Source organism: Lagopus muta, chromosome 1 (genome assembly GCF_023343835.1).
Source record: "Lagopus muta isolate bLagMut1 chromosome 1, bLagMut1 primary, whole genome shotgun sequence".
NCBI lineage: Eukaryota > Metazoa > Chordata > Aves > Galliformes > Phasianidae > Lagopus > Lagopus muta.
The window spans coordinates 6,890,464-6,903,849 of NC_064433.1; the positions used below are offsets into that span (position 1 = coordinate 6,890,464).

General features: G+C 47.3%; 1 protein-coding gene across 2 annotated transcripts in view; it reads right to left on the reverse strand.

Moving 5' to 3' along the window:
• Positions 1 to 10,259: 10,259 nt before the first annotated feature.
• BEND7 (BEN domain containing 7) overlaps positions 10,260 to 13,386 on the reverse strand; it is a 46,925-nt gene continuing 43,798 nt past the window's right edge. For both annotated transcript variants that reach the window (XM_048963098.1, XM_048963090.1), the window contains exon 9: positions 10,260 to 10,547. In XM_048963098.1, the coding sequence (XP_048819055.1) occupies positions 10,486 to 10,547 (62 nt within the window). In that variant the 3' untranslated portion in view covers positions 10,260 to 10,485. The remainder of the gene's footprint in view (positions 10,548 to 13,386) is intronic.

The window sequence follows — 13,386 nt, forward strand, 5'->3', positions numbered from 1 at the left end:
AGAATTTGAAAAATCCAAATTAATGATACCTGCCCGGCAGGTTTTTATAATATTTCCCATCCTGCTTAATGACAGCACAAGGAAGTGCCATTTCCTTTGTGTTGCTGTGTTTCTCCAGGCAGTGTGTGTACAATGATGCCATTTCCCAAATCCCATTCCCAGCGACCAGATTTGCTGCCCTGGGTGCATTTCAGCAGATGCTCGAGTCAAAGGCAAGCACTGAAACTTCCAGAACCTGATTTAGGTGCACCAGTGCCCATTTCTGCCCCTGTTCATTGCAGGGGAGTTGGACTAGATGATCTTTGAGGTCAAATGATCTACAATTCCATGAGCTATGATTCTGTGGTTCTATGAACGCCTGCACCGAAGGGTAAGTCATCATTGCACTTTAGAAAGCATTGGAGCAGCTTTATAGAGAGGTACCATTGCAGCTCCCATCTCATCCTCATTGCTTTTGCTGTATTTCATGCCTGCATGTGGTCACCCCACAAGCACCAAGGGATCACTCCCCTCCCAGGTTTTGCCTGTCTGTTTGTCTGGTTGTCTCTTGGTTTGTGCAAAGAGCCCTGGGCTCAGGCAGCAGGAGCTCTTATTGGGATGTTCCTATAGCTCAGATGTGTCCACAAAGTCTTACATGAGCCTTTACAAGAGATGTCCACAGTGTTAAGGATGGCTTTCTGCTGTATGACTTGGTCATACCAAAATCTCTCCTAAAATTAGTTCAAGTGTTCCCAGCTTTTACAACCTTCCACTTGCTCGGCATCATGTCCCTACTTGAGCAAGGGTTGAACCACTTGGGCCATGCAATTAAACCTTCTTTCTTTTCTTCAGATGCTCCAGAAGCTTAGCATCCTCACCTCCACCTCCCAAGAGGTTTGGCACAGGGATACTCCAGCACAAAGCAGGCATCAGCATCTTGGACTTCACCCTTCTTAGACCTTGCTGCAGGATCCTTTTCTCTTTCAATCATGAATCCCGCAGAGCAGAGAGTGTGACATCTGCTATCAATGTGCTGGATAGCTTGGGCTCAACCCCCAGCTGATGTGAGTGCTGCTGTTTCCAAGGTGCCATGCACTTAGGATGCGTCCAGCAATCGTGCATTGTTGTCAGCTGAAGCAGAGCTGGATTCCACTCTTGAATTTTGCCAAACTTGGGCACTTTGTTTATACATCAAATTTCTCTAATGGGAAATGGGGTGATGCCAGCAAAGTGCCTGTATAGGAGTGTCCTGAAAGATATGATGTGTACTTGATGAAACAGCTGATCTCCAAGGGAATCGGTGAAATATTTTGTTGTTTCACTGTAGAAAGCAAGCCCAGATTTCAAGGAGTTTTCGAGTGCATACACAGGGTTAGGTGGTTTGCTATCCTTGAGGGGCTGAAGCTGAGCATGTTGCCATAACAATCCCACAGCACAGTGATCAGCACAAACTGAAGCATGTCTCTTGCATCCAGCTGCCAGCCCAGCTGGGTTTGGAGACAGCATGGTTTGCTGAGCTGCAGGAATTGCTGGCAGGTGCCTGGTTTGCATGCAGGAGGGATGCTAAAGCTGCTTGAGGAGGTGCAATCCTCTGGTGGGGCTGGGATGTGGGAAGCACTGTAATGCAGTGACACACAACCTCCTGAAGGGCTTTCTCCTGCACTGAAAGCACCAAAACACACCGGGAAAGCAATGATCACACTATTAATTCCTCCCATTTCTCCATCTCTTTCCCATTCCCCTGCATCTGCTGGCCCCTTCTTTCCCGCTGCAGTGACTTCTGGATGCATTTTCTCCCAGCTGTGCCCAGGTAAATAACTTCTCCAATGCCTTTGCAGTACCCTACAGAGCAGCAAAAGCAGAAATCTGCTGATGGCACCGTGGTGGGGACGGACGCTTTGATTTCCAGCAATGCAATTAACACCGTCCTGAACAAAAATAATCGAGTGACATCTCTGCATGGGAGAGCAAACCTGTAGGGGGGAGATGGTGTTCCAAAAGGAAGGCATTGCCCCTTGCTGGAGCAGTTTTAATGCAGTTATCTGAACCCACCCTGCAGAGCCAAACCTTACTATCCCAATATTCTTATCTGCACGCCTGCAGCGTAACTAAAGGATGTGTAACAGAACTGGGATCAAACAGATGCTTTGGTCTCTGGTTTTGGTGGCTGTGCCACAGCTGCTGTCACTTCTGTGGGTAACGCAGGGCACCAATGGTCTGTGGGGTGGAACAGATTCTGCTCATGCTGTTTGATGCAGCTCCAAAGTCCTTTGGTTGCTGTTAGAGGCAAAGATCACCTGTTAGAGGTGGTTTCCTTGAACACGCAGCGCTATTCTGGCGAATGACACAGCAAGGAGGCAGAGTTCAGGATGGAAAATTGCTTTTAAGTTCCATCATTTAAGAAATCAGAGAGAGTTTTGCTTCTGAAACTTGCCGAGTGTGAGCAGGAATCACCTCACCCACCCACACTCACTAAATATTTAGTCATTTTTAACAAGTTAAACAAAGCCCTTTGATTGGATTTATGCTAATGGCTCCTCTGTAGGCTTTTTCTGATTCATTTACATTTCATTTTCAAATTGCCTGTGTACACTGCTGCTTCTCCCCGGCACCATTAGCAGATGAAAGGAACAAGTAACAGGTCACAGGCGCCACAAGATGGCAATAGTTGAAGAACAATTTGTTTCTGGAGGCAGAGATCCGGATTCCCCAGCAAACCCTCGCCTGGCAAAGGGCACAGCGCTGGGTGTGCATTAACCTTTGCCCTCTCATAGCACTGCCTGTAGGACAAGAGCAAAATGATTTCCCTGTGTGTGCGGCTTCAACCTTCCACCTGCAGATGGAGAAGGATGGAGAAAATGCCAGGTTGCCCAAGGTCGTCCCGCATGGTCCTTCCTCCTTCAGCAAATCTTTCAGTGTGAAGCACGGGTGCTCACAGATTTCCAGTTTCAGCTACAGGCATCCACTGCGTGCCCACCAGGTGAAGCTTATAAATGGCACTGTAGAGCTTGGAGCGGAGGTTGATGGCTCCTGGTGTAGATTCAGATGTTATGATGTTGTGATGTTATCGAATCATAGAATGGCTTGGAAGGGATCTCAAAGCCCACCCAGCTCCAATCCCTGCCATGGGCTGGGTGCCCCCACCAGCTCAGGCTGCCCAGGGCCCATCCAACCTGGCCTTAAGCACCTCCAGGGATGGGGCATCCCAGCTTCTCTGGGCAGCTGTGCCTGTGGCAATCTTTGTGGCTCTTCTCCGGATCCACTCCAACAGCTCCACATCCTTCCTGTGCTGGGGGGCTCAGACCTTGACCCAGTACTCCAGATGGGGACTCCTGAGGGCAGAACAGGGGGGACAATCCCCTCCCTCTCCCTGCTGGCCACTCCTCTGTTGATGCAGCCCAGGACACAGTTGGCCTTCCAGGCTGTAAGAGCACACAGCTGGCTCATGTCCTGCTTTTCATCCACCAGAGCCCCAAGTCCTTCTCTGCAGGGCTGCTCTCTAGGAGATCTTCTATCAGCCTGTATGCAAATCTGAGACTGTTCTAACCCAAGTGCAACACCTTGCACTTAGCCTTGTTAAACCTCATTTGGTTCTCATGTGCCCACTTTCTGAGCCTGTCCAGGTCCCTCTGGTTGGCATCCCTTCCTTCTGTTGTGTCACTTGCACCACTCAGCTTGATGTCATCAGTAAATTTACTGAGGGTGCACTCAATCCTGCTGACTATGACGTTGATAAAGATGTTGAAGGTCCCAAGACAGACCCCTGGGAGACGCCACTGATGGCTGGTCTCCACCTGAACGTAGAGCCATTGACAATAACTCTCTGGCTACCAGTTCAACCAATTCTTTATCCAGTTTATACATCCTTATGTCCTCCAGGTTTCACTGATTTCTTCCTGAGCATCTCCAGCTCCCCAGTGATGGGTGTAACCAGGTTCTGCTGGACAGGTGAGGTTCCTGCCACATCACCCTGCAAGTGCAGCCACTCACATCTCCCCTGGCTGTCCTGTTTGATTTTCTGATGACTGGAGAAAGAAATGCGGTGGTTTGACTCAGAACAGGAAGGGCGAAAACTCTGGCCAGAAACTGGGACTTTACACTTGAATATCATCAAGCAAAGTCATCAGAACTCTCCAAAAGCAGTCAGCAGCTTTAAGAGATTTTATTTTGGGGAAAGCATCCAACTGTGTTGGATTACAGTTAGCATGGATGCTGGTTTTCATGGAAAATCCTGCAGCCTGGGAGGAGGTTGGTGGCTTCCCTGTCTCAGCTGGGGATGGGAGAACAGGGGAGGCTGAAGGCCTCCATCATCCCTGCCCATTCCTCCTCTACCCCAACAGATCCCAGTCTTGGTACCTTTGCTGCTCCAGGCACCAGCCCAGCCAATCCCCCAAGGGGCTTGGAGGGCATTCATTGAGAAATGGGGGTGATTGATCACGCTCAGCAAAGGGCAATGAAGGAGCTGCACTGAAGCTCATTACTGTAATAAATGTTAAGTGCAAAATCTATGTTAATACTCTGGGTTTTGGCACGCTTTCTGTTTTGCAGGCGATGGAGCTGGGAAGGTGATGCCCTTAGGGGAAGAGGAACCACAGCATGAAGAAGCTCTTGCAGCAGAACCAGCTTGCCCAAATTCTGCCCTAAGGCTGCTGCTGGTTTTTTGGCACCAGGGGAAGGAACAAACGGCATCGATGAGCTCAGTGGGACTCAGCAGTGTTTTGATCTTACAAAGTACCATGGTCCATAGAAAGGCAAAGAAAGGGAGGAGTTGTTGTCTCCCTTAAGGGCAGAACGGAAAAGATTCTGCAGAGGGCAGAGGGGGTGGAGCAGGATGCCCAGGGCAGCAGGCAGGGCCCCAGGCTGGCAGAGTTTGAGGAGCATTTGGACAATGCTCTCAGACATCTGGGTTTTGAGTGGTCCTGTGTGGAGCTGGGAGTTGGGCTCGAGGATCCCTGTGGATCTCTTCCAACTTACTGTTTGTTTTTATGAAGGGATGGAGGTACTGGGAGTCACCAGCTGTCACCTGTGCTCCTCCTCCACCACCATGCTCAGTGTTGGTCAGACCAAGGGTACAGCTGTAGGGAGTCCTGACCTCAGGATGTCCTAAAAATAGGTGTAAATGAGAATGTGGCATGCTCAGGAGTGGAACTCACCACAGGGCCATGCTGCCATCCAGGGGGTCCGCAACAGAAATAGGCTGGTAAGAACATTGTGAAGTTCAAACGAGAGAAAGAAGTGCAGAGTTCTGATGTGGGGCACCAGGCACCAGGCCAAGCTAACTCAGGAACAGTCTGTGACATGGCTCTGGGTTCTCAATTATTGGAGGCTGCTGAGAACTGACCACCAGGGAGGTGTTAGTTCAGCTCATGACGACTTGGTGCCTTCAGAAGTGCTGGTTCTTACTGGCCTTTGGAGCTACGCGATGCTCTGAACAAATTTTATGATCTGTATCTTGCAAGTGACTTGGCTTAGAGCTAAATTAATTGGGCTCAGCATCCTCGCTCTGATCCCGGTCATATTTTGATGTCTCAGCTGGGTCATCACTGCCTCTGTTTTTTTAATCTTGCAGCAACTTGGCTGCAGCCTCTGCAACTGCTGGCACCAGGACGTGATTCTGGCTGGGAATCCCACTCTGCCGCCTCCATCCTAGTGGATGCAAAAGATCTGGATTTGGGGTGTTGAGATGGGTTTTGCTGGACATCAGTGAGGTCTGTTTTCATTCTCAACGGCCTAAAAGCAGGTGGGATGCTGTGGGCAGGGCCCAGCACCACCTCACTGCAGCAGCAGGAGGAGGAATGGAAGCATCAGGTCAAGCTAGGATCGAAATGCTTGTGCAATTTATCAGGAAAAGGGAAATAAGTCAGGAGCAGAGGTACTCCTGGATCAGAACAGAGCAGTTCACACACAGCCCCTCTGCCACAGTGAATGGAGACATGAGATACAGTCAGTGAATCCTGAAATCTCCTGGGATTAAATGATTACATTAATCTTTGCTTTCTCTAAACTGCGGTAACAGCAATAGCCACACGCTGGTGCCAGCCCAGATCCCTCTGCTGACTTCACTGTGCCTGGCTGGGGACTTCACACAGTCAAGAGGCAAGTGGAAATGCAAAGCCCCCCCTGTCCCCATTCTGTCCCTGCTCACTTTGCCTGCTGCCTCCAGAGACGCTGCAGGGCAGGAGCATTGCTGCAGATGAGGTGTTCTTGGGAAGTCTCCCAGATGGCTGCCCCTTGCTGGAGCACTTTAACACACAGGCACTGTGTGTGTGGTGACCACCCTTGCAACGCAGAGGGTCCCCGGGGCCACCATTTTCCATCCATCCATTTCCAAACTCCCCAACTATTCTTTGCCCCTGTTATGTCATACCTAGCACTTTATTCATGCAGGGAAAGAGCTGATGAAATTCTTTTTTTTTTTTTTTTTTTTTAAACCCAGTATCAATGTTTACACAACTGAGCTAAATTATTTATACACATAACGTTACAGGTTTCACATCAGTGGCTTTTATTAGCATTCAGAGGATGAGAAATCATACCTGACCTACTTGTAGAAACTCCTCTTGTGCCTCTCCATGGTGCAGCGGGTGGTGGGGAAGGGGCGAAGGTGCCTTATGTTAGAAACCTAAAGGGAGCCCACAAACAGGAGGGGAATCAACTCTTTGAAAGGGTAAATAACTGCAGGACAAGGGGAAATGGTTTTAAGTTGAAGGAGGGAAGATTCAGGTTGGATGTCAAGGAGAAGTTCTTTACAGAGAGTGGTGAGGTGCTGGAACAGGCTGCCCAGAGAGGTTGTGGATGCCAGCCCATGGAGGTGTTCAAGGCCAGGTTGGATGGGGCCCTGGGCAGCCTGGTCTGGTATTAAATGGGGAGGTTGGTGGCCCTGCCTGAGGCAGGGGGGTTGGAGATTCGTGATCCTTGAGGTTCCTTCCAACCCTGGGCATTCTGTGATTCTGTGACATGGGGGAGAATGTGTATAGATGCATTGTTTTGCAAAGTCTCATGAGATGGCAGCTACGCCTGTCCACTCAGGAGGACACGGCAGTGGAGTAGGACACCCTACACCCTGCTTGCTTACCAGCAGCCCTGGGGTTGTCCTGGGACCGTGTCCCTGCTCAGGTTGGATGTCAGGAAAAGTTTCTTCTCAGGAAGAGTGATGAGGCATTGGCACAGGCTGCCCAGGGAGTTGGTGGAGTCACCATCCCTGGAGGTGTTCAAGGAAAGGGCAGATGTGGCACTGAGGGACGTGGTTAATGGGCATGGTGGGGGTGGGCTGACGGTTGGACTGGATGATCCTAAGGGTCTTTTCCAACCTTATTGATTCTCTGACCCTATGAAGCAGAGCAGTGCTGCCAGCCTGTTGCCAACCTGAGCAGAGCTCGGTTTCCTTGGGGCAGCAGCTGTCCCCCCACCCGCAGTGCCTCCTCTCGAAGGCTGCATCCATCAGGGCCACCGTTCTCCAAACAGAGATGGTGCAACGGCGTGTGCTTCCCTGCCAGCCGCTTCTCAACTGACATGTCACAGGCACTTCAGATGCCTTTCTTCTTGTCTTGCAATTAATGCATTTTTTATAAAGCCCAGGCTTCAGTTTCCTTTCATGTCACCAGGAGGATATCCTTTTCCTGTTAAGCTTCAGAAGGATTTTTTTCACCCAAAGCATTAATCTCTGGTGCCCTGTAAATAGGACAGGCTGCTGCAGCTTCGGTCCTGGAGCTGCTTTAACAGATGGAGCAGCGCTGCTGCATCCCAGCCATAGGCAAGATCTGCTGCGCTGTGGTTCCTGGCGAAGTGCAAATGAAATTATCACTGGACTTTTCCCTAGCAAGTGCTCCCGAGTGCTCCATGCAGAAGCCAGAAGAGGAGCAGCAAGGCACTCTTCTGCTCCACCAGCTCCTTGTAATGGATTGAGGATTACCAGGAACGTGTATCTTCAGGAAATACTTCCTGAGGCTACACAGCATTTGATGAGGGTGTGGTAATAAATGACCAAGTGTATATCTTTGCGGATACTCCAAATTACGAGTAGTGGTTCGTCCTTCCTATGTGTTGTTTCCATAGAAGCAGAGCTTAACCTTTTAAATGAAGATTGTAAAGGCACCTAATTCAATTAAAATTAGGCTTCAAGCATATCAGCACTTAATGCTTATGTGATTGGACATAGCCATTGTTCTGACTGACAGGCAGTTGTTTCCATCAGAAGCAGAAAAATAGCACTGTGGTGGCAACCTCTGGGGTTTTCCATGTTTTCTTGTGCAGTCCATGACTTGCTAGCTCATTCCTTTGTGACAGGACAAGGGGAAATGGTTTCAAACTGAAAGAGGAGAGATTTAGACTGGATATAAGGAAGAAGTTTTTTACAGCAAGGGCGAGGAGGCAACAGGAGGTTGCCCAAAGAGTGGATGCCCCGTTCCCAGAGATGCTCAAGGTCTGCTGCACGGGCTCTGAGCACCTGATGGAGCTGTAGGTTCATTGCAGGACAGTTGGAGCAGATGGCCTTTAAGGGTCCTTTCCAACTCAAATGATTCTGCGATCCTACGTTTCGATGAAACAGGGAATCCAGCACAGAACACAGAAAGGCACATTCATTTAAAGTCATTTATTGTAGGGTTGTTTTTTTGTTTTTTTTTTCTGGATTGACAGAAAGAGGGTTTCCCAGAGATCGGTAACACAACACAATGTTATACACCAGCTCACAACTAGTCCCTTGTCGCTTTATTAAGAACATAGTAATTTAAAAATATCTAAATATTTACATATTAATAAAACTTATATACAGAAGATTGAGACATTTTTACCTAAATATGGAATGATTTTTTTTTTTCTTTCTAATAAACCCTATAAAAAGATTTCTGAAGAAAGTCTGCACAGTAGTCACAGTTAAGTAAACACAAACGCAATCTCCAAAACGTACAAAACGCAGATTCCATCGCCCAAGTGTTACGATACGGACACGACGGGGCGCCGCCGCCCCTGCCCAATGCACACAACTCCAAGCCATGATGAAGGAAAGACTCTGTTAAGGTTTGCAGTGCACATTCAATATATTCCACAGTTTTAGAGAAGACACGGCCATTCCTAAAAGTACATCATTGCGGGTGGGGAGGGCTGGGTGCCTGGCTTCTCGGGTGCTGGGTGAACGCATCACAGTGTTGTTTGTGGGCGTTCAGCAGCTTTGGAGAAACAGACTTAAGGGTTGTTACGAAATAAATCTTTAAATACTTAAAAAAACAAACAAACAACTCTGTAATAGCACTTCAGTTGAAACACTCAAAGGCCAAGTAGTTTCAAAGGAGGAAAGAAAAGATGCGCCTAAAATACACAAAGGAAAATGAAACACAATGGTGAAGGCTATAGCAATCTCTCCCTCAAATCGCAGGGAACGCACTGGAATTCTCTGCTGGTCGAAGACCTTGACTTTTTCCCTACGATTTTAAAGTGAATTTAGTGCTGTTGAAAGGTGCAGAAGCAGCAGTTTGCATGGAGGGCTGTGTAAGATTTTAGCTTCGCCCGGACCTGAAAGGATGAACAGTTTCCACGTCTAAGAGGGCAGTGCAATTTCTTGATCAGTTCAGTGATCTTGACTACTGAGATAGCAACAGAGTGCCAGGCTGTGACTAGGATTTATCTGCTCTGAAATGGGTAAATAGTGTCCCCAAGGGCAGTAGTTGAAAAATCACAGTGCGCAGACTCCTTTTCTGGAATAGCAAAGTAGAACATCTTGAGATTGAGGCGGTAGGAAAAGATGGTGGACAAAGGAGGAGAGAATGGTCTCCTCCTGTAATCTGCACTACAAAACCACTCAAGAGCCATCACACTGGGAGCACACAGGGGAACTCCAGCGTGCTTGATCTGCAACTTATCCCTGTTATCACCCAGAAATGGATGCCAATGAGACAGATCCTGCTCTTTTTAGTCCTAAATCCAATCCAACCGTGCCCTCTGAATTACAGGTATATATGACTGGCCATTTGTACCACAGGTCTTCAAACAGAGAAATAGCAGCCAGACAGGAAAGGTGGGTCTGCATACGCACAAGAACAAAGTGCTTCACCTCTTAAGTGCTCATCAAGCCCCTTGGGTTTGGGAAGGAGAGAAATGCCACCACGGTCCCAAGGGAGGGGAAGAGTCATCCAACTGTGTTTATTCACCTCTGCATAGCTTAAGATGAAACACTGCTGGCAAGCATACAGCCATGTGGAACGGTACAATGGCAAAGGGAAAACAAAAGCAAGAGAATGACTTCAGTTACAGAGGATACCACACCAATTAACTAATGCACGATATGGAGAGAAATCATCTTTAATTAAGATGAAAAACAGCGAAACAATCTGTCGGTTTTGTTATTTGAAGTGACTGGGAAAACGTGTGAGACAACACAAACGTGAAGGGAGAACGGTGTGGACATCCACGTGCTGCAGGATCCACCATCCCAACGTTGACCTCACATGGACATTAATTAAACGACAGGAGGTTCGTATCTGCTAAAACCACTGGCGCAGGATGTAGAATTTAAACAGGAAAATCGAGGCTTGCATCTATCAGGCTATCTGTTGTGGTGTCAAACAGGTTACCTGAAGGAAGGAAGGGTTTGAAGCCATTAGCTTAAAAGTAAAAGCTCGTTTAAGAAATCAGTTCAGTCGTTCATTTAAAAGCAAAGCGAAAGATAGAAATGACATCTATGAATTCTGATCTCAATTGCATACAATGCCTGCAGAGATGGGGCATCCACAGCCTCCTTGGGCAACCTGTTCCAGTGTGTCACCACCCTCTGTGTGAAAAACTTCCTCCTGATATCTAACCCAAACCTCCCTGTCTCAGTTTAAGACCAGTTTGGACCCTTGTCCCATCACTCTCCACCCTCATAAACAGCATCTGTTTATTTCCCCCTCCTGTTTATGTGCTCCCTTCAAGAACTGGAAGGCCACAATGAGGTCTCCCCAAAGCCTTCTCTTCTCCAAGCTAAACAAGTCCAGTTCCCTCAGCCTTTCCCCATAGGAGAGGTGCTCCAGCCCTCTGATCATCTTAGTGCCCTCCTCTGGACCTGCTCCAAGAGCTCCACGTCCTTCCTGTGCTGGGGACCCCAGGCCTGGATGCAGTACTGCAGATGGGGCCTCACAAGAGCTGAGTAGAGGGGGACAACCACCCATCAGAATGAACAGACAGCGACTGCTTCATTCCTCCTAGAGTAGAACCAACCGCCTAAAGAAAGCAAACTGAATGGATTTCCTTTTAATACTGAGCAACGTTTCTCCACTGAAAATAAAGCACACCCCACTTGAGATGTGAAGTGCTGCATTAGGCCACGACGCAAACTGCACTGCAATGTTTCCCACTTTGAAGTTACGTTTCTGAAGGAGTGAAAAAAGCACCACATGAATTTTAAGCCCGGAGCGCATATTTTTGGATGTTCTTTGGGAAAAAAATGAGGAAAAAAATTCCCGCACCACAGCAGTCTCAATGCATATGGCAGAATGAAAAAAAGCAGGTGTGCTCTATGATTATAACCCATCTTTTTGATACCACTTTAAGAATGTGTTTTTCTTTCTAAACAGAACAATGAAAGATGGACAGAAGAATTACAACTACAGTGCTGAGAACACAGGGCAAACAGGAGACAGACATCAATCAGTGTAAGAGGCAAATACGACCCAATGAAAAAGGAAAGACTCACACAATCATGCATTGAAAGGATAAAGATTTATATTACAATAAAGGATTTATATTTAAGGTTTCAAAAGGTGGGTTTTTTTTTTTTTTTTTTTGAAGCTTGGTTTTCTTGATATTGTATTTCGAGAGAAAAGGAGACAACCTACATAGAATTGGATTGCTGCTATTTTCTTATCATTGGTTTCTTTACCAAGAGATTGTTATCATCTTTTCACAAAGCTGTATCACCTCTGGACCTGAGGATTGGGATGTTACTGTCTCTGATTCTTTTAGGGATATAAAAAATATTTCTCATCTTGAAATTAACCCCAATGTGGAGAATCCATCCAAAACCTTCGGCACAGCTGCAGCCCATGGGTGTAAGGAGGGCTCGTGGTCTTGGGTGCATATCTATTCCAAATGTGATTTTCAAGATGAGAGTTGATGAAAAGGGTGCTACAGCCACCTTAAATTGGTTCCCACATGCAGAACTCATGGTTATGCCTTTTTTTTTAAACATGAAATCCAGATGCTCAGTGTAAATCACAGACCAAAATAAGATGAGCTTTGTTTTTGCAATGCCAACTGATACGGACAGATTCTAAAAGCTGCCATGTCTTCAGCCTGATAAAGAGATATCTCACAGCTTTCAGGTTCCCACATCACTCAGAAACTGATCAGTCTTCCAGTTCCACACAGCGATTAGCCTGGGAGCTGTCTGATCCATCTCAGCTCAGGTTTGGACACAGACTTCAGCTTAAGCAACAGCTGTGTCAGTACGTGCAAAAGCTGGAGCTGTGGGAAACCTGAGCTTTCATAAGGTTTGCTAGAGACAAATTCTTCTGGTATTTTCTTGAGATTCATCTGTTATTCCGCCAAAGTTCCTACCAAGTTTCCCTGCCACAGTTCTTCCAATTCTCTTTAAACACCCTTCAATCATCAGCCTTCAAAGCAAAGGCACTCTTAGCATCTCCAGTGATTTTAAAAGGGGAGCATGATTCCTGTTCCGAAGTGCTAAAATATAATTGGGCACAAACACCTTCCCCAGTTTTGTGAGAATGTACCAGCTATGTTTTTTACAAGGATTTCAAGTTCCAAAGGACAGTTTTGCAAACAAAACACTCCTCCTCTCCCCAAAGCCCACAACTTTGCTACCTGTGGGCCCAGAGGGAGCACATTCAAACCTGGCTATAGGCACCTGGATAAATTAACTGCACTCAGAGCATAGTTCTCCCTGTGCCAAAGAGTCACTTACTTCCAAATACAAACTTAGCTCATCTGAACTACCTCCTTACCCTACCAACTATGAAGAGAGATGAGAGCAAGCAGACTTTCAACTCAAAGTGCCAGCCATAGGCTGTGATCTCCAAATGTGCAGGCTGAAGAATTGCAACACCAATAGTCCATGTGTACCCAGACCCCTTTATAATGTCGCTGGGCAGCACTGACTGAGCAAAAAAGACAGATGAAAGACAGCCTAGTTCCTCTTTTTCTGCACAAGCAGTTCCCATTGATTCAGTTCACACTGGGTGCTTTCACTTCACAAGTTTGTCCAGCTCTTGAAGGCCAAGGGGACAGACACTTTAGCTGGGTCTGCTGCATAGGATAAGGGGAAATGGATTCAATCTAAAAGAGGAGAAATTTAGATTGAGTATTATGAAATAGTTTCTTTCAGTAAGGGTGGTGAGGCACTGAAACAGGTTGCCCAGAGAGGTGTTGAATGTCCTGTCCCTGGATAAACTCAAGGTCAGGCTGGACAGGGCT